The 22,464-nt window shown below is 40.3% G+C and overlaps 1 protein-coding gene across 2 annotated transcripts; it reads left to right on the forward strand.

Moving 5' to 3' along the window:
• The first annotated feature begins 3,512 nt into the window (after nt 1-3,512).
• LOC124035599 (transmembrane protein 41B-like) lies at nt 3,513-17,435 on the forward strand. Of its 2 annotated transcripts, XM_046349109.1 has the most exons (7): nt 3,513-3,717; nt 4,732-4,849; nt 8,736-8,864; nt 14,600-14,693; nt 14,812-14,916; nt 15,124-15,262; nt 16,494-17,435. In XM_046349109.1, the coding sequence occupies exons 1-7, from the start codon at nt 3,615-3,617 to the stop codon at nt 16,661-16,663; spliced, it is 858 nt and encodes a 285-aa protein (XP_046205065.1). In that variant the 5' UTR covers nt 3,513-3,614; the 3' UTR covers nt 16,664-17,435. The 2 variants fall into 2 exon arrangements, with proteins under 2 accessions (XP_046205065.1, XP_046205066.1); XM_046349110.1 differs by lacking the exon at nt 8,736-8,864 and having other exon boundaries at nt 4,732-4,813.
• Nucleotides 17,436-22,464: the final 5,029 nt, after the last annotated feature.

A 22,464-nucleotide genomic window follows, 5' to 3' on the forward strand; every position in this document is an offset into this window, starting at 1 on the left:
CCGGATAGATCAGCGCCAAATTTCTCCAACACGAACATCCGCTTCGAACTATTGCACTCTAGGAGTTGTAGTTTTACATGTGTGATATCAATTCAATTCAAGGGGCTTCATTGGCATGGGAAACATGGGTTAACATTGCCAAAGCAAGAATTACACATACAGAAGTTTCAAAACTCTCTTACACGGTCTTACGGTCAGTAAATAAAGACAATGGGGGTAATGAGAACAAAATATGAAAATGGAAAGCATGTCATTGCAGTTGGCTAGTAGATTTGAATTTTTCAGCACCATTGCGGTGTCCAAATATCTTAGAAAATATGGTAGTAATATTGCTAAGACCAGAAGAGCTGAGGAGGAAAATGTGATCATTCATTCCCTTTCTCAGAGGGGAGGAGAAGATGGAACTAATTGAGTTACAAAATAAACTGGATAATATATACAAATTAAAAGCAGAAGGAGCCTTTATTAGATCTAGGAAAAAATGGATTGAGGAGGGAGAACAGAATTCATCCTATTTCTTTAGACTTGATCAATTTCACTCTAAAAATAACACTATCCATAAGTTAAAGATTGATGGTGTTATTACAGATGACCAAAAATTAATCGCTAAATACTGTAGCAATTTTTACAGAAAATTGTATAGCTCTACGTACTGTCAGGAATCCACAGATATGTTTTTTAACTCACTGAATAATGTTCACTCTATCAGTGATATATAATCTAAACAGTGTGATGAACCCATCAAAGTTGAAGAGCTTATAGAGTCTATCAAACATCTAAAGAACAATAAATCACCAGGTGTTGATGGAATTTCATCAGAATTTTACAAATTATTTTCTGAACAAGTCCTATTTGAAGTCTTTTTAGAGAGTATTAAAAACAATGTTCTCCCTCCTACAATGAGTCAGGGGTTAATAACACTGATACCTAAGCCTAAAAAAGAAGTGCTGCTCATCGATAACTGTAGTCCAATTTGTCCTCTTAATAATGACTATAAGCCTTACTACTTGCAAAAATAATTAAAGAAGTCCTGGATGAGGAACAGACATATTTCTAACAATGCCAGACTAGTATTAGACGTACTTGACTACTCAGACCTAATAACCGAGGATAGCTTCATATTATTTTTTGATTTTTATAAAGCATTTGACATAGTAGAGCATCAGTTTCTCTTCTACTCCCTTGAGAGACTTGGCTTTGGGGATTTTTTCTGTAAGGCTATTAAGACTGTCTATGCAAATGGTAACAGCTCTATCAACTTGAAATATGGCACCTCACCTAGATTTGAGTTAAAGAGAGGAATTAGGCAAGGTTGTCCTATCTCTCCGTACCTGTTTTTATTTATCACCCAACTTCTTGAAAATTCTTTAAATAATAGTCCTGTACAATATATTTCCATAGCTGGTAAAGAAATTATTATAAGCCAGCTGGCTGACGATACTACACTTTTTCAGAAAGACGCTAACCAAATTCCCATATAGATCAATGTGATACAATCCTTTTCCAAAGCGTCTGGTCTATATCTTAACATTAATACATGTGAACTCATAGCTGTCAAAGATTGTGTGACACCTTCATATTATGGTATTCCAGTAAAAGAAGAACTTACATATTTAGGCATAACCATTACAAAGGATCAGAAGTCTAGAGGCTTACTACATTTGAACCCTCTTATTAAAAAACCCCAGAAGAAACTAAATCAATGGCTACAGAGGGACTTATCTTTAAAAGGTAGAGTCCTAATAACCAAGGCTGAAGGTATCTCTAGACTAACATATGGTGCTCTATCTTTATATCTTGACAGTAAAATAACAAGTAGATAGACCAGATGCTTTTCAACTTTCTTTGGAGAAACCGTACCCATTACATTAGGAAAACTGTTGTAATGAACACTTATGAGAATGGTAGACTGAATTTTCTGGACTTTACTACTTTAAATAATACTTTTAAGATCAATTGGATAAAACAATTCCTAAGAAGACCCACTTCTATCTGGAATTTTATTCCTCATCATGCCTTCTCTACTTTTGGTGGCCTTAACTTCATGTTGTTTTGCAATTATAATATTGACAAAGTTCCAGTGAAATTTTCTGCTCTTCATCGGCAGGTTCTCTTGTCATGGTCCTTAATTTATAAACGCAATTTTTCTCCACACAGATATTATATATGGAATAATCGGGATATATTGTATAAAATACCTCTGTTTTTAGAATATTGGTTCCGAAATAATATCCTATTGGTGAGCCAACTGGTAAATGCAGAGGGTCTTTTACTCAGTTATAAGGAATTCTTATCACTTTACAAGGTCCCTGTAACACCTAAAGATTTTGCAATTGTTTTAGATGCCATTCCCTCAGGTGTTGCTATGTTATTCAGGAATGTGTCAAGACCTGACCCTCAGAGACTACCTTCTATTGACCCTGTTGACTCATCAGTAGGAAAGATTTGTTTCTCTTTTGATCCATTCAACAACAGAGTGATACGATCCTTGTTTCAGCAGGATGTTGTATCTATGTCATGCCTTATTGGAATTGATTTATTGATAATATCTGTTGGAAAAAAGTTTGCATGTTGCCACACACATACCTACTTGTTAACAAAATTAAGGAAGTTTCCTTTAAAATTATTCATAAATATTATCCTGCCAACCACTGTATGAAGTAGTTTAAGGAAAACATCAACTCAAATTGCTCCTTTTGTATTGACCACCCAGAAACAGTTTTGCATCTTTTTTGGCATTGTGTGCATGTAAGAAAACTGTGGCAAGACATCAGTAGGTTTATAATTGAACACATTTATGAAGATTTTACACTATTGTGGAGAGATGTACTGTTTGGATTCTTTACCTACAATAGAAATAAGCGGAAACATTTTTATGTAATTAATTGCATTATTCTTTTGGTCAAATTTCATATACACAAATATAAATTTACAAATAGAAAACCACATTTTCGTACCCTACAAAAATAAATTGAACTGTATTTTAAGACGGTTAAATGCTCTACTAACAAAAAAGCTGTTAGAATTGTAAATATATGCATGTCCCTTAAGGTCCTTGTGTAATTGTAATGTGATATTGTACCCCCTAGCTCGATTGTCTATTGTTTGTAATATATGTATGCTTGTGTTCCCTCATGTGCTTTATGAATTGATTTGTTGTTAATTAAAAAATTTATTAAAAACATTTATAAAAAATTCAGCACCATCTTTCATGATGATTTGGATGACATCATAACATCAGAGAACAACCAACATCTATCTAGATGTTGTACTCAAAACTTAGTCACATAAATGAAAGCTACTAATATTACTGCCACTGTAAAAACGCCAATAATATACTATATATTGTAAGTCGCTCTGGATAAGAGCGTCTGCTAAATGACTTAAATGTAAATATGAATAGTAAACACTGTGCTGCTGTAGCATTGTCTTGGAAATGCAGGGTGCCCAATAGGGGCACTGTGGGGAAAAAGTAGAAAAACAAACTCAGAAAAGGTGAAAGGTTGTGGGAATGTGTCAATTTGCTAGTCGCCGGTTGGCAAAGCGGTCTCTCGTCTCTTTGACAGAAAGAAGCCCGGTGTAGCTAGATCGATATCTTAATTTAGTAAGCGGACATGGCCAAGAAACGAAGAGAAAGACGAGAGGCCGATAGTGTTTCGTTAGTAACGTTACACGAGGAACCGAAGACAAAATTTAACGAGGCACAAACCCTCAAAGGTATGTATAGCTAACGACGTTGCTATCCCGGCTAACTCGCTAGTATAGCTAGCTAATTTACTTGTGTTTTTGTAATTAATTTGCTAACGTTAAGATACATTACTGTTTCTTTGATATGGTAAACGTCTTGTTAAATAATGTTGCTAGCCGGCTTGATAACCAGCCAGATGATTGTGAAATGCGGATATGCTGTTGTCAGTCAGCGTTGGCTAACTAACGTTACTAACAGCTGATTATCAACATTCAGAAGTTGCTTGCTTTCAAGTCTGGTGGTATGACGGAGTTGAATCACAGACAAAATGGGTTAGTTACCAGTATCGTTGGTTGAAATTAACATGATCAGTTTAGTAACTTCGTAGGTTGCTATCTATCCAGCCGCTGTCAGGGACCATACCCAGTTTGACGTTAAGTTGCTAATGTTAATCAATGACAGAACCACTTGGATGAAGTCAGGAAAATATTAGGCTAACCATGTAATATTATATAGATGGAGCATCATTTATCATAACAGGATGTTACACAACACACACTTTATTTATACATTTTGTTTAAACTTAAAATAAACGGATTTATAAATAAATAAATAAAATTGAACCTTTTATTTAAATAGGCAAGTCAGTTAAGAACAAATTCTTATTTTCAATGATTGCCTAGGAACAGTGGGTTAACTGCCTTGTCAGCTCAGTGGTTTGAACTTGCAACTTTCCGGGTACTAGTCCAACGCTCTAACCACTAGGCTACCTAGTGGTTAGAGTCATGTGAAAAAACAAGCAGATATGTTCCTCCTCAAAGTTAGAATACATGTAGTCAGTTTCAAGGATTATATATCTTGAATGGTTTGACCACAAAGCATGCTTCATGTACTCTGGGGAAATCAACCAGGAACTAGAACAAGTGAAGCAAGACATTACATGAGGCTTACTGCTGTTGTTACAGAAGAATATAGGCTTATCATTATATTTTAAATTTGCTGACTGTGTATGCTATATAACTTAGCTACTCATCTCTCCACAGAGACTCGATACACTGGAGGGGGCTCAGCTCGCATGTCTCTCCTCATCCTGCTGTCTGTCTTCACCTGCGCTGCTTCTGTCATGTACCTAGTGTACAGGAATTTTCCAGAGCTCGACAAGTAATTGTTCTTTGCATTTATCTTTCCATCAAGCTGACCCATGTACAAAGAGTTACTTTTGTACAACAGCCTACCAAATGACATTCACCAGCCAAGTTAAATCATTTCATTCAAACGGTTCTCATCATTAGCTGTGATGTTAACAGGCACCAGTATAGGCATATTTTTAACCAACCTTTACATGATTGATTTGATATGTGTATATATATATATATAGTTCATGTCTCCAACCTAAGTGTATTTAAACCACTCCACAAATTTATTTTTAACAAACTATACTTTTGGCAAGTCGGTTAGGACATCTACTTTGTGCATGACACAAGTCATTGTTCAAACAATTGTTTACAGATAGATTAATTCACAATTCCAGTGGGTCAGAAGGTTGCATACAAAATTGACTGCTTTTAAACAGCTTGGAAAATTCCAGAAAATGATGTCATGGCTTTAGAAGCTTCTGATAGGCTAATTGACATAATTTGAGTCAATTGGAGCTGTACCTGTGGATGTATTTCAAGGCCTACCTTCAAACTCAGTGCCTCTTTGCTTGACATCATGGGAAATCCAAAGAAATCAGCTAAGACTTCAGAAAAAAATTATCGACCTCCAAGTCAGGTTCATCCTTGGGACCAATTTCCAAATGCCTGAAGGTACCACGTTCATCTGTACAAACAATAGTACGCAAGTATAAACACCATGGAACCATGCAGCCGTCATACTGCTCAGGAAGGAGAGACATTCTGTCTCCTAGAGATGAATGTACTTTGGTGCGAAAAGTGCAAATCAATCCCAGAACAACATCTGGAGATCCTGGAGGAAAATATCTATATCCACAGTAAAACGAGTCCTATAAATCGACATAACCTGAAAGGCCGCTCAGCAAGGAAGAAGCCACTGCTCCAAAACCGCCATTTAAAAAAGCCAGACTACGGTTTGCAACTGCACATGGGGACAAAGATTGTACTTTTTGGAGAAATGTCCCCTGGTCTGATGAAACAGAAATACAACTGTTTGGTCATAATGCCCATTGTTATGTTTGGAGGAAAAAGGGGGAGGCTTGCAAGCCGAAGAACACCATCCCAACCGTGAAGCACAGGGGTGGCAGCAGCATGTTGTGGTGGTGCTTTCTTGCAGGAGGGACTGGTGCACTTCACAAAATAGATTGCATCATGAGGATGAAAATTGTGGATTTTTTGAAGCAACATGAAGATTTCAGTCAGGAAGTTAAAGCTTGGTCGCAAATGGGTCTTTGAAATGGACAATGACCCCAAGCATACTTCCAATGTTGTGGAAAAATAGCTTAAGGACAACAAAGTCAAGGTGTTGGAGTGGCCACAAAGCCCTGACCTCAATTCCATAGAACATTTGTGGACAGAACTGAAAAAGCGTGTATGAGAAAGGCCTACAAACCTGACTCAGTTACACCAGCTCTGTCAGGAGGAATGGGCCAAAATTCACCCAACTTATTGTGGAAGGCTACCTGAAACATTTGACCCAAGTTAAACAATTTAAAGGCAATGCTACACTCAATTAGTATTTGGTATGTAAACTTCTGACCCACTGGGAATGTAATGAAAGAAATAAAAGCCGAAATAACTCAGAATAATAGTACATTTTACATTCTTAAAATAAAGTGGGGATCCTAACTGACCTAAGACAGTGTATGTAAACTTCCAACTTCAACTGTATGTATGTATGTGTGTGTGTGTGTGTGTGTGTGTGTATGTAGCAAATCTCTTCAAGATTAGGAGTGTTTGTCACAAATGAAGTGGGAAACTGTCACCAAAATCACCCCAGATTGAGAGTTCTTCCGAACAGGACAGTACCTGTGTTTTTGTCTCCTTCCTGATCCACCCAGGCCACAGGCAAGGTCAAGGATAGCAGGGTTAGGTACAGGAATTGGGTTCTCGGTAGGTCCAAACGCCAACAGGTAAGTCCAATCAGTCCAGCTCATACACTGTAAAACCAGCTGTTATTTATTGCCTCTTTCTCTATGGTTCACAGATCTTTCTAGCCCTTTCTCTCTCTCTACTGGAGAGAATTGGTAAAGCTTGGTACATTCCTCTTGACCCTTTATATGTGGGTCGGCACCACCTTCTGAGGGTTCCCCTTGCTTCTGGTAATTGTAGTTGTCAGTCGGCCATTTTGTGATCTGTAGTTCTGATCGGGGTGGCCATTTTAGTGATGGGGCAGAGCCGTTTATTATTTCTGCTCTGACATATCTGCCATTTATCACTCGACCCCCTTTGCCCACAGTGTGTGTGTGTATATATGTATGTACAGTGGCAAAAAAGTATTTAGTCAGCCAATTGTGCAAGTTCTCCCACTTAAAGATGAGAGGCCTGTAATTTTCATCATAGGTACACTTCAACTATGACGGACAAAATGAGAAATCCAGAAAATCATATTGTAGGATTTTTAATGACTTTATTTGCAAATTATGGTGGAAAATAAGTATTTGGTCACCTACAAAAGTTGTTCTCAATACTTTGTTATATACCCATTGTTGGCAATGACAGAGGTGAAGACGTACAGAAAACGTTTGACAAGGTTTTCACACACTGTTGCTGGTATTTTGGCCCATTCCCCCATGCAGATCTCCTCTAGAGCAGTGATGTTTTAGGGCTGTTGCTTGGCAACACAGACTTTCAACTCCCTCCAAAGATGTTCTATGGGGTTGAGATCTGGAGACTGGCTAGGCCACTCCAGGACACTTGACATGCTGCTTACGAAGCCACTCCTTCGTTGCCCGGGCGGTGTGTTTGGGATCATTGTCATGCTGAAAGACCCAGCCACGTTTCATCTGCAATGCCCTTGCTGATGGTAGGCTTTGTTACTTTGGTCCCAGCTCTCTGTAGGTCATTCACTAGACCCCCCCCCCCGTGTGATTCTGGGATTTTTGCTCACTGTTATTTTGACCCCACGGGGTGAGATCTTGAGTTGAGCCCCAGATCGAGGGAGATTATCAGTGGTCTTGTATGTCTTCCATTTCCTAATAATTGCTCCCACAGTTGATTTCTTCAAACCAAGCTGCTTTGCAGATTCAGTCTTCCCAGCCTAGTGCAGGTCTACAGTTTTGTTTCTGGTGTCCTTTGACAGCTCTTTGGTCTTGACCATAGTGGAGTTTGGAGTGTGACTGTTTGAGGTTGTGGACAGGTGTCTTTTATAATGATAACATGTTCAAACATGTGCCATTAATACAGGTAACGAGTGGAGGACAGAAGAGCCTCTTAAAGAAGTTACAGGTCTGTGAGAGCCAGAAATCCTGCTTGTTTGTAGGTGACCAAATACTTATTTTCCCACCACAATTTGCAAATAAATTCATTGAAAATCCTACAATGTGATATTCAGGATATTTTTCTCATTTTGTCTGTCATAGTTGAAGTGTACATATGATGATAAATTACAGGCCTCATCCTTTTAAATGGGAGAACTTGCACAATTAGTTGCTGACTAAATACTTTTTCCGCCCGTATGTGTGTACATGTGTGGCGTATACATTGTTGGATTATTTCATGGAGCAAAAATGGATTCGATTTTATAATGGAGCATTTTCTAAATTCAAACACTCCTGCAACTAGCCATCAGAGTTTAGGATACACCTGGGATGTTGAATAGAGAACAAAGAATCACCATGTAAAGGCTGTTCGGAAATCTGCCTATTACATCTATATAGTAGCCTGTTATCAATGATTATCACAGCTAATGATGAGAATCATTTGATTTAAGTTGTGTACAGCCTAGTATGATACACCCCAATATAGACGGTCACATTTTAAATTCTCTGTTTCTGTAAGTTTCAAAGCCCTTGCCCACAGATTCCCACAAACTTTTATTTATCCACAACATTGTATGATGGTGAATTGATATCCAAGTGTTTTCATTTCAGTGATGAGATGGCTACTATTAAAATTCCCAAAGATATGGATGATGCTAAAGCCTTGGGCACTGTACTTTCCAAATATAAGGACACCTACTACACCCAAGTGTTAGTAGCCTACTTTACCACCTATATTTTGTATCCTTTTGGTTAGTAAGTGTATTGCAAAGTTGTGAACTTTTGGAAGATTGAGATGCGTACTTATTAGTTGTTTCAACTTGAATCAAGTCTGCGAGGCCCCCTATCTATTCCAGTGGATCAGCAGAGGAGAGCGTCAAGACAGGAGCGGACCAAGACAGGCTTTTGTTACTCTGTGATGTGCCTGTTGATTGCATCATCCCCTTTCTCCCCTACCTTGCTGTCGCCCGCTCGATCTCCCTCTCATTCATTATTTCCTATTGAACAAAGCAGCCAGCCAAGCCAAGGCCATAGTAAAGGCATGGGGTTGCCTCTGGATAATGAATGGAGAAGTAAGAGGTGGGGGTACAGTGTGATTTGATCCTTGAGTATTGATTCAGGCAATTATTGTGTGTTCACAACAACCAGAGTGCAGTACACTTTTCCTAATTTTATGACAGAAGACAGATTAATGCGGACATGCAGTGCACACAAGTTAAACTTTATCAGTACAGTAGGTTCTAAGGACTTCCTTTCCACCCACAGCTATATGCAATAACTCTGTTCCAGCTTTGTCAATTGCACTTCAGACCGACATTACGGGCAGATAGAATTATCCACTATAAAAGAGGAGAAAAACATGGTCTGATGCATGTTATGGTCCCACCTCATATGTAAACATAATATATCTTCAGAGCACATTTTATTATGAAGAATATGAATTAACACTGCACAGTATGAACTATGAATACAAATGCAGTATCATGCCTGATGTTTTCTACCCTGCTTCCTCTGCTAGTTTTCCTATTTTCTTTCCCCTCCACTGTCTTGGCACATATTAATGCATAGTGTCTGCTCTGGCCAGTATGTGCCAACAGCACAAGGACTGCACCAGCTGACCATGCCCCAGCCACTGTCTGTGATGTGTTGCCTTGTAGTTTTACCTGTAAATAAATCTTAGGATATCCTATCAGAGGATTGCTTTGCCCACAACATGATAAAGGTCAGCAACATGACCAGTAAAATTACAAGGCAATACATCCCAGACAGTGGCTGGGGCCTGGTCAGCTGGTCCAGTCCTTGTGCTGTTAGCACATACTGGCCAGAGCACAGACACTATTCATTAACATGTTCCTAGAGAGTGGAGGGGAAAGATGTTAAGCAAACTAGCGGTAGAAGACATCAGACATGATACCACATTTGTATTCATAGTTTATACTGTGTAGACTTTATTCATATTCATCAAAATGTGCTCTGAATATGGATTGTGTTTTGATATAAGATGGTACCAATGGACCCCCCCCCCACCTCTTTTATAGCTGATACTTCTATCTGCCTTTGACGTTGCTGAAAGCAGGTAGATGACTACAAATTAGTCCTGCACCCTGATCTATAATAAACTGGCACTGTATACTACTACAGTGGAGTATATCTTAACTATACTAAACATAGAAGAAACACAACATTTTAAAGTGTTGGTCCCATGTTTCATGAGCTGAAATAAAAGATCCCAGAAATGTTCCATATGCACAAAAAGCTTATTTCTCTCATTTTGTACACATTTGTTTATCTCTGTTCATGAGCATTTCTTCTTTGCTAAGATAATCCATCCACCTGACAGGTGTAGTATATCAAGAAGCTGATTAAACAGCATGATCATGACACAGGTGCACCTTGTGCTGGGCACAATAAAAGGTCACTCTAAAATGTGTAGTTTTGTCACACAACACAATGCCACAGATGTCTCAAGTTGAGGGAGCATGCAATTGGCATGCTGACTGCAGCAATGTCCACCAGAGCTATTGCCAGATAATTTAATGTTAAATTCTCTACCATAAGCTGCCTCCAATGTCGTTTTAGAGAATTTGACAGTACATCCAACTGGCCTCACAATCGCAGACCACACCAGCCCAGGACCTCCAACTCTGGCTTCTTCACCTGCGGGATCATCTGAGACCAGCCACCCAGATAGCTGATGAAACTGTGGGTTTGCAAACAGAACAATTTCTGCCCAAACTGTCAGAAACCATCTCAGGGAAGCTCATCTGCGTGCTTGTCGTTCTCACCAGGGTCTTGACCTGACTGCAGTTCGGTGTTGTAACCAACTTCAGTGGGCAAATGCTCACATTCGATTGCCACTGGCACATTGGAAAAGTATGCTCTTCAGTCCTTCGGGGCGGAGCAGTGGTTAAGGGCGCTGTACTGCAGCGCCAGCTGTGCCACCAGAGACCCTGGGTTCGCGCCCAGGCTCTGTCGCAACCGGCCGTGACTGGGAGGTCCGTGGGGCGACGCACAATTGGCCAAGCGTCATCTGGGTTAGGGAGAGCTTGGCCGGTAGGGATATCCTTGTCTCATCGCGCATTAGCGACTCCTGTGGCGGGCCGGGCGCAGTGCACGCTAACCAAGGTTGCCAGGTGCACGGTGTTTCCTCTGACACATTGGTGCGGCTGGCTTCCGGGTTGGATGGCGCTGTGTTAAGAAGCAGTGCGGCTTGGTTGGGTATCGGAGGACGCATGACTTTCAACCTTCGTCTCTCCCGAGCCCGTATGGGAGTTGTAGCGATGAGAAAAGATAGCTACTAACAATTGGATACCACGAAATTGGGGAGAAAAAGGGTAAAAAAGAAAAGTGTGCTCTTCACGGATGAATCCCTGTTTCAACTGTACTGGGCAGATGGCAGACAGCATGTGTGGGTGAGCGGTTTGCTGATGTCAACGTTGAGAACAGAGTGCCCCCTGGTGGTGGAGTTAAGTTATGGGCAGACATAAACTACGGACAACGAACACAATTGCATTTTATCAATGCCAATTTGAATTCACAGAGAGAGGATCTCGTCACGGTATCTGAGACCCATTCATCTGCCGCCATCGAAATCACATGCGCCGAATACTGTGAATTTGACTTAAAAGCCCTTAACCAACAGTGCAGTTCAAGAAAAGTAAAACAAATATTTACCAAATAGACTAAAATAAAAAGTAACAAAATAACGAGGCTATGTACAGGGGATATCGGTACTGAGTCAGTGTGCGGGGGTAGTTGAGGTAATTTGTACATGTACAGTGGGGCAAAAAAGTATTTGGTCAGTTCTCCCACTTAAAAAGATGAGAGGCCTGTCATTTTCATCATAGGTACACTTCAACTATGACAGACAAAATGAGAAAAATATCCAGAAAATCACATTGTAGGATTTTTAATGAATTTATTTGCAAATTATGGTGGAAAATAAGTATTTGGTCACCTACAAACAAGCAGGATTTCTGGCTCTCACAGACCTGTAACATCTTCTTTAAGAGGCTCTTCTGTCCTCCTCGTTACCTGTATTAATGGCACCTGTTTGAACTTGTTATCAGTATAAAAGACACCTGTCCACAACCTCAAACAGTCACACTCCAAACTCCACTATGGCCAAGACCAACGAGCTGTCAAAGGACACCAGAAACAAGATTGTAGACCTGCACCAGGCTGGGAAGACTGAATCTGCAATAGGTAAGCAGCTTGGTTTGAAGAAATCAACTGTGGGAGCAATTATTATGAAATGGAACACATACAAGACCACTGATAATCTCCCTCGATCTGGGGCTCCACGCAAGATCTCACCCCGTGGGGTCAAAATGATCACAAGAACGGTGAGCAAAAATCCCAGAACTACACGGGGGGACCTAGTGAATGACCTGCAGAGAGCTGGGACCAAAGTAACAAAGCCTACCATCTAACACACTACGCCGCCAGGGACTCAAATCCTGCAGTGCCAGATGTGTCCCCCTGCTTAAGCCAGTACATGTCCAGGCCCATCTGAAGTTTGCTAGAAGATGAAACGTGGCTGGGTCTTTCAGCATGAGAGTGATCCCAAACACACCGCCCGGGCAACGGAGTGGCTTCGTAAGAAGCATTTCAAGGTGCTGGAGTGGCCTAGCCAGTCTCCAGAACTCAACCCCATAGAAAATCTTTGGAGGGAGTTGAAAGTCCGTGTTGCCCAGCAACAACCCCAAAACATCACTGCTCTAGAGGAGATCTGCATGGGGGAATGGGACAAAATACCAGCAACAGTGTGTGAAAACCTTGTGAAGACTTACAGAAAACGTTTGACCTCTGTCATTGCCAACAAAGGGTATATAACAAAGTATTGAGGTCAACTTTTGTTATTGACCAAATACTTCTTTTAAACCATAATTTGCAAATAAATAAATAAATCCTACAATGTGATTTTCTGGATTTATTTTTCTCATTTTGTCTGTCATGGTTGAAGTGTACCTATGATAAATTACAGACCTCTCATCTTTTTCAGTGGGAGAACTTGCAAAATTGGTGGCTGACTAAATACTTTTTTGCCACACTGTAGGTGGGGGTGAAGTGACTATGCATAGATAATAAACAACGAGTAGTGGCTGTGTACAAAAGGGGGGGGAGAATGTAAATAGTACGGTGGCGATTTTATGAATTGTTCAGCAGTCTTATGGCTTGGGGGTAGAAGCTATTGAGGATCCTGTTGGTCCTAGACTTGGCACTCCGGTACCGCTTGCTGTGCAGTAGCAGAGATCAGTATATAGCTTTGGTGGCTGGAGTTTTTGACAATTTTTATGGGCTTTCCTCTGACACCGCCTATTATATAGGTCCTGGATGGCAGGAATTTTGGCTCCAGTGATGTACTGGGCCATACGCACTATACTCTGTAGCTCCTTATGGTAAGATGCCGAGCAGTTGTCATACCAGGCAGTGATGCAACTGGTCAGGATGCTCTCGATGGTACACCTGTAGAAACTTTTGAGGATCTGGGGACCCATGCCAAAAGAAATTCAGTCTCCTGAGGGGAAAAAGTTTTTGTCGTGCCCTCTTCACGACTGTCTTGGTGTGCTTGGACCATGATAGTTCGTTGGTGACGTGGACACGAAGGAACTTGAAACTCTCGACCTGCTCCACTACAGCCCCATCGATGTTAATGGGGGGCCTGTTTGGCCTGCCTTTTCCTGTAGTCCACGATCAGCTCCTTAGTCTTGCTCACATTGAGGGAGAGGTTGTTGTCCTGGCACCACGCTTCCAGTTCTCTGACTTCAACTGACGTCTCATTGTTGTCGGTGATCAGGCCTGCCACTGTTGTGTTGTCAGCAAATTGAATGATGATGTTGGAGTTGTTTTGGCCACGTAGTCGTGGGTGAACAGGGAGTACAGGAGGGGACTAAGTACACACTCTGAGGGGCCCCAGTGTTAAGGATCAGCGTGGCAGACATGTTGTTGCCTACTCTTACCACCTGGGGACGGCCTGTCAGGAAGTAGAGGATCCAGTTGCAGAGGGAGATGTTTAGTCCCAGAGTCCTTAGCTTAGTGATGAGCCTTGTGGGCACTATGGTGTTGAACGCTGAGCTGTAGTGAACAGTGTTCTCACATGGGTATTCCTTCCCACCTGGACAAAAGGAACACCTAATGTGTTCATGTTTCAGCATGATAATGCACAGCCCCATGTCTCAAGGATCTGTACACAATTCCTGGAATTTGAAAATGTGCCAGTTCTTCCATGCCATGCATATTCACCAGATATGTCACCCGTTGAGCAGGTTTGGGATGCTATGGATTTAAGTGTACGACAGCGTGTTCCAGTTCCTGCCAATATCCAGCAACTTTGCACAGTTCTTGAAGAGGAGTGGGACAACATTTATATTTTTGTTTCTTGTAATTTTTGTGACCATATCCACAAGTGTGTGTGTGCACATGCTGCTGTGTGTTCAACCCTTGAGCTGTATTCCTTGATGCTGCTGACTCAGCCTCCAGACATTTGCGATCCCTGGATCCATCTTCCTCAGCATCCTGTCTGGTTATCTCTACCCCTTCCCCCTGGCTCTTTTCCTCGTCTGCCTGGTGAGTATAGTATGGACACAAGGGCTAATAATAGTGGTGACATTTACGAAATGTACTTTGACTCTGTAAACCAGACTCTGTTTACAAAATGTACTGCCTCTGTCACTGTGTTTTCCAGTGCTCTGGCCTAGGGGCTTCCTTCTGCTACATGCTGTCTTATCTAGTAGGGCGACCAGTGGTCTACAGATACCTGACAGAGAGAGCCCAGAAATGGTCCCAGCAGGTAAGACATTTTGGAAGGAAAAACAGGTTGTTTCTGTACTTGAACAGTATAGGAAGTTGTTGATATGAGGGTACAAGCAAACTTTAACAGTTTAGTAACAGCCACATGTCTATCTGCACCCACAGAACAGTGGAGTCTTAGTAGGGGGCTAGTAGCCTCCAAGCCTTACTGTGAATGACAGGTTGTGCTATCTGTTTTCAATTACAGGTAGACAAGCACAGAGATCATCTCATCAATTACATCATATTTCTGAGGATCACTCCCTTTCTCCCCAACTGGTTCATCAACATCACCTCACCTGTCATCAACGTGCCTTTGGGGGTCTTCTTCCTTGGTACTTTCTTTGGTAAGGCTAGAATATATCAAACTCCAGTATTTCCTTTTTGGTAGAAAACAGTGTTGTATTGTCTTTATTGCTGAGCTATTTTTGAATCTCTCATACTATTTAATACAGTGATCACCAACCCTTTCTGAGTCCAGATCACTTTCACAGTCTAAAAGCAAGTGGAGATCTACAGCTCAGATTCTTTTTTTTCTTTTTTTTTCTTCTTTTTTTTCTTTTTACATTAACCTCACAAACAGTTTTGTAGGAATGAGGTTTGGGCAGTAGGCCTAATACATTATCACAGCATATTGGCTATATGATTAGCTTGCCAATATTGTTAATGTCAGACCATATTATATTTCAAAACTTTGATAACAAAACAGATCAGTTGATTTAGCACTTGTGGTGCATCAATCAATTGAAATTGCTTTTTTTATTTTACTGGATTGATGGTCAACGAAGTCAAATCACGATGTCAGTGATCTTCAGGTCGAAAAGTTGGAGCTCTAGAAAGATGCCCGAGTTTACGAATTGGAATTCCTCTGGTGAGACTGACCAGAGAGAGGGAACACCATCTTCCACCTGATGATGAAACTCGAGTCGCACCGCATCTGCCTCATGCACAAATTTGTTGTTCCTATGACCAGAGAAAGTTAAATGTTCATTGAATATAAAATCGACACGATAAGCTGCTAATAATAATAAAACGCAGGGCTATCGATACTTTGCTACTCATTTATTGCAGCTGAAGCCCGAGCGGAAGTGCGGAGAAGCAGCTTTTAGTAATAGTGTTGAATAAAAACAGTGACAGTGCTGAATATAAAGTTAAACATGAACTCACTCATAAAAACAGCAGCTCTTTGCTGTATTCATTGACAGTCTCTGTGGTCTTGATTTTAAAAGTTATTCAATCTTACATAGGCAAGTAGCCTATTAAACTTGGCTGTGGCCAGGGTCATGGAACTCTATAGCTACGGTGATCTGATTGGGCAGCGCAGTAGGTGCACTCGATTTAGTCACAGATTTGCCGGGTAGGAGGAGTCTGTCTCTTCAGACAAATAAAAATGGGAATGCTGCTTACCCGGTGTGCAGGGCTTTTGAATCAAGTGCACCTACCGTCAACAGCTCAACGCAGTATTAAAAAAAGGAGCTCAAGCCTTTGTTGACTTTTCTACAGAAATATTTGGTGATCGCCTAGGAATGCCTTGGCTGTCTTACAATCCTGACTTCCTCCCTTATCTCTGACTGTTAGGAGTGGCCCCACCGTCCTTCGTGGCGATCAACGCTGGTACAACACTGTATAAACTGACGACAGCTGGGGAGGCAGTGTCCTGGAACTCTCTGATTGTGCTAGGTGTCCTGGCCGTACTCTCTATCCTGCCTGTCTGTTTCCAGAAGAAACTGCAGCAGAAGATGGAGTAGGCATTAGACAACTCAGCAACTCATCTGCCTGCCTGATCCCCCAGCCCATCCCTTGGCTCAGGAATGGTACACCCCGCTGTCACTCATAGTCCTGCCTGTTGCTGTCCCACACACCCGCTGAGGTTGCTTTGGAAACATTGCCCGTTGACACAACCCTGACTCCTGTGCCCAAAACATGTGGTTGTGGCCACCTCAATTTGTGCTCTACAAAGGACTAACTGGCCTCTGCTCATCCTCGGGTTTGTTTTCCCATATTTGTTAAATGTTGCATGCCTGGAAATTGACAATCTTAAGGATACAGAAAACATCAGGCATCTGTCTTTATTGTTTTTACTCACAATGGTTCTCACAAGTTCTAGCTAAACTTCCCTCCTTTGTATTTCTTGAACAGTGTTTTGAATTGATTTAATCTGTTAACCTGTGTGATATGGGTGAAGTCAAAGCAATACTGATCAGAGTCTCGCAGTTCAGTGTTTTTGATTTTCACAACATTTTTGGACTATTGTTATGACTGTTTTATACACTGGATAGATTGAACATATTAAATCATTTAGAATGTTCTATCATTTGAAGATATTGTTAACACACCACCCTAAAATGATCTGTGTGCCATCAATGTTGACATGAAAAATATGCATGTGAACACATGCAGTTAACTTGTTTTTCAACCACCACAAATTTCTTGTTAACAAACTATAGTTTTGGCAAGTCGGTTAGGACATCTACTTTGTGCATGACACAAGTAATTTTTCAAACAATTGTTTATAGACAGATTATTTCACTTATAATTCACTGTATCACAATTCCGGGTCAGAAGTTTACATACACTAAGTTGATGGTACCTTCCAGAAAATGTCATGGCTTTAGAAGCTTCTGATAGGCTAATTGACATCATTTGAGTCAATTGGAGGTGTACCTGTGGATATATTTCAAGGCCTACCTTCAAACTCAGTCCCTCTTTGCTTGACATCATGGGAAAATCAATTGTAGACCTCCACAACTCTGGTTCATCCTTGGAGCAATTTCCAAATGCCTGAAGGTACCACGTTCATCTGTACAAACAATAGTACGCAAGTATAAACACCATGGGACCACGCAGCCGTCATACCGCTCTGGAAGGAGACACGTTCTGTCTCCTAGAGATGAACGTACTTTGGTGCGAAAAGTGCAAATCAATCCCAGAACAACAGCTGGAGATGCTGGAGGAAATGGGTACAAAAGTATCTATATCCACAGTAAAACAAGTCCTATAATCGACATAACCTGAAAGGCTGCTCAGCAAGGAAGAAGCCACTGCTCCAAAACCGCCATAAAAAAGCCAGACTATGGTTTGCAACTGCACATGGGGACAAAGATCGTATTTTTTGGAGAAATCTGGTCTGATGAAGCAAAAATAGATCTGTTTGGCCATAATGACCATCGTTATGTTTGGAGGAAAGAGGGGGATGCTTGCAAGCCGAAGAACACCATCCCAACCGTGAAGCACGAGGGTGGCAGCATCATGTTGTGGAGGTGCTTTGCTGCAGGAGGGACTGGTGCATTTCACAAAATAGATGGCATCATGAGGGGGGGAAAGTATGTGGATATATTGAAGCAACATCTCAAGACATCAGTCAGGAACTTAAAAGCTTCCAAAGTTTTGGCAAAATCGCTTAAGGACATCAAAGTCAAGGTATTGGATTGGCCATCACAAAGCCATGACCTCAATCCTATAGAACATTTGTGGGCAGAACTGAAAAGGCGCATGCGAGCAAGGAGGCCGACAAACCTGACTCAGTTACACCAGCTCTGTCAGGAGGAATGGGCCAAAATTCACCCAACTTATTGTGGGAAGCTTGTGGAAGGCTACCTGAAACGTTTGACCCAAGTTAAACAATTTAAAGGCAATGCTACCAAATACTAATTGAGTGCATGTTAACTTCTGACCCACTGGGAATGTGATGAAAGAAATAAAAGCTGAAATCAATCATTCTCTCTTTATTATTCTGACATTGCACATTCTTAAAATAAAGTGGTGATCCTAACTGACCTAAGCCAGGGAATTTTTACTCTGATTAAATGTCAGGAATTGTGAAAAACTGAGTTTAAATGTATTTGGCTAAGGTGTATGTAAACTTTCGACTTCAACTGTAGAAAGATAAATATGAAACCCTTGATGCTTCTGCTGGGCCTTTCACTAAAATATTGCTACTAATTGGATTTCCCCTTTAATTGTATGAAATGGCATATCAAGTATTGAAAACTGGTGTTTTGTATACTGTTCTTTTTATATTTGTTCTACTAATGGTGCTGAGACTGCCTCTCTGCCTGTGTGCTCCCTTTTGTGTGTCACCAGTCCAAATGCTCTGCCAGTTGAGAAATGCAGTAGTGGATGACCAAGCAGTGCCCTTTGCAAAGCTACCAATTTAGATTTTTTGGTTGTTCATGCTTTTCCCATGTGTTAGTGATTTCACACTGCTACATCATGTACAGTGCCTTCAGAAAGTAGTCACTTTTCCAAATGTTGTTGCGGGATTAAAATGGATTTAATTGTAATATTTTTGTCAACGATCTACACAATACTCTCTCTAAGTTGAAGAAAAATTCTAACATTTGTATAAAAAAACACACAAAAAAAACACATGCTACATGACCAAAGGTATGTGGACACCTGCTTGTTGAAGATCTCATTCCAAAATCATGGGTATTAATATGGAGTTGGTCCCCCCTTTTGCTGCAGTCGGCGTTTCAATTCTTCCCAAAGGTGTTTCATGGGGTTGAGGTCAGGGCTCTGTGCAGGCCAGTCAAGTTCTTCCATACCGATCTCGACAAATCATTTCTTTATGGACCTCGCTTTGTGCACAGGGGCATTGTCATGCTGAAACAAGAAAGGAGCTTCGACACACTGTTGCCACACATTTGGAAGCATAGAATCGTCTAGAATGTCATTGTATGCTGTAGTGTTAAGATTAGCCTTCATTCGGACTAAGGGGCCTAGCCCGAACCATTATTCCTCCCCCACCAAACTTAGTTGCATTGGGACAGGTAACATTCTCCTGGCATCTGCCAAACCCATCTGTCAGATGTTGAAGTGTGATTGATCACTTCAGAAAACGCGTTTCCACTGCTTTAGAGTACAATGGCGGCGAGCTTTAAGTGAAAACTGTAACTAGGCCACTCAGGAACATTAAATGTCTTCTTGGTCAGCAACTCCAGTGTATATTTGGCATTGTGTTTTAGGTTATTGTCCTGCTGAAAGATGAATTTGTCTCCAAAGTGTAATTAGTAACTTCACCATGCTGGATGGGATATTCAACAACTGTTTAGTATTTTATTTTTTAAATGTTTTTTTTTTTTTACCCATCTAACTACAAATCGATGCCCTACGTAAAGGCATTGGACAACCTCCCTGGGCTTTGAATCAGCTTTTTGAAATTCACTCCTCGATTCAGGGACCTTACAATTATCTGTAAGTGTTGGGACGGAGATGAGGTTCTCATAAAGAAATCAGATTAGACACTATTATTGCACGTAGAGTGAGTCCATGTGACTTGTTGAGCACATTTTTACTCCTGAACTTATGGTAAGCCTCAATAACAAATGTGTTGAATACTTATTGATTCAAGACTATTCAGCTTTTCAATTCTATTATTTTGTAAAAATTTCTAAAAACATAATTCCACTTTGACATGAAAGGGCAGTGACAAGGGCAGTATGAAGGGCACTGACAAAAAAATCTAAATGGAATACATTTTAAATTCAGGCTATAACACAAAAAAAAGTCAAGGGGTGTGAATACTTAAGGCAGTTTATATATTTTCTTAGAGTCCAACCTGTATGTATCTGTTGGTGTTATGCCTAATTTGTACTATAGTTTGGGTGCTTTGATGTGATTTTTATTTGGCCTTACCTGATGTCATTATATGAATTCTCTGCTGCTGTGAAACCTTCTGGTTGTATCTAGAGGTTGATGCAGTGAATGTGCGCTTGGGCAGTCTTACTGTTGATGTTTCTTCAAAGTCCATGTCTCAAGCACTGTCCACTCTTCTGCATCTGAAATCGCTCATTATTTATGAAAATTGATTTGATTTTAAAAAGTGAGAAAGCATTTTTTAATTTTGATCAACGGTCTTACTTGGATTAGCGTTTTTAATCCACTATAGAAACCCTTTCTGAGTATGAGAAAATGTAATTTATTATTTAATTACCTGAATTAATTTGTGTCCACTTGGCATGTCTAAGGCTGTGTTTACACAGGCAGTCGAATTCATATATATATTTTCCGCTAATTGGTCTTTTGACCAGTCACATCAGATCTTTTCTCAGAGCTGATCTGGTTAGTCAAAAGACCAATTAGTGAAAAAATAGATCAGAATTAGGCTGCCTGTATAAAAGCAGGCTGAGCGCTTCACATTTTTATGTAATGGCTGTGTTGACACGGGCAACCCAATTTTTCTATTTGTTTTACCACTAATTGGTGTTTTGACCGATCAGCTCTTTTGTCAATAATTGGTCAAAAGATTAGAACTGTTCTGCCTGTGTAAACACAGCCCTACTGTATCCCAATCCCGCTGTAACCCATCATTCATGACCTGTTTCAGTTAGTTTAGTTGTGTTAATGTCCTTGTTTGAAATTTGGGCTTCACATTTTTGTTGTTCATAGAGGTTGCATCATTACCTCATCTTGATTGTACTGCAGTAGTTTTCAGAGGGATCATGCCTGATGGGAGATCCTGTAGCTGTTCAGTCAATACAGTGTGCTCTTATGAAAGCTGTTTTTGGTGTTTAATAAATAAGAATATGTTATTACTTATCCCTTATATTACTAGCACATTATTTGTTCACCCAATTTGATATCAGAAGTAATTTCTGGAACTGTATTGACACATATTTGCAATAACTGTTTAAAAGTACCCAGTAGTTTTATCCCATTTTTAAAGACCACTGCAATATTAGGGTGTTACACATGTTTCTTATTACAACTTTCCAACAGTTGTTTAATTTTCATGCAGAGAATATTGAGAATATCTGTGCTGGCTTGGATGATTCTTGGTGTGTGCATTCATTATGCTTGTGATCTTTACAGTATTAAGTTGTGCAAAATGATAATGTATGGCAAGTGTTTGAATATAATTTACATTCTTGTACATATTTTTGTCCAAGCTAATGAATGTTGGTTCATTATTAACATTTATTTTGAAATAATAAAATATAATATACATTTTTTTTCTCACTGTCCGGTAAATGATTGGAAAATGAGAATGTGAATCTAATGGCAATGTTCTGCATGTTTGTACCGTCACCTTTTACCACAAGGTGGAGCTCTTTGTACATGTCCACAGAGTTCAGCCCCACAGTTGCTTTGACTTATTTTACTTTTTTTCAAGTAGGACAACATTTTAATGAAATATATTCTAAATTGTGCATCAGAACGTTTATTTACATATTTTTCCTATAACTGACACCTTTATCTGTGCCTTGAATACTCAAGTAGAATACCTATTACTGTATGTGTATTACAGCTATGGAATTACATGTGTATTTCATGAATACAATTGTTCAGACTAAACTGGTGAAATTAAAGTTTGCATTCACTGTACACTGGTCTTGGCTACAGTGGAGTAAGAATACTATGTCTCAGGTTCATTATAGGTGGAATAAGGCTTAATGTAATGCTACATTACTATAGCATTATTATAAAGGAGAGGTTTTTACAGGATAAATACTTAACTCAGGAACTGAAGGGTTAAATGCATAACGTAATCTATAAGGAGTTTGCACATGCTCAGTGTGTTCCCTCTACGCAGAGGTAATGCAAGGGT

The sequence above is a fragment of the Oncorhynchus gorbuscha genome, linkage group LG05 (genome assembly GCF_021184085.1).
Source record: "Oncorhynchus gorbuscha isolate QuinsamMale2020 ecotype Even-year linkage group LG05, OgorEven_v1.0, whole genome shotgun sequence".
NCBI classification, from domain to species: domain Eukaryota; kingdom Metazoa; phylum Chordata; class Actinopteri; order Salmoniformes; family Salmonidae; genus Oncorhynchus; species Oncorhynchus gorbuscha.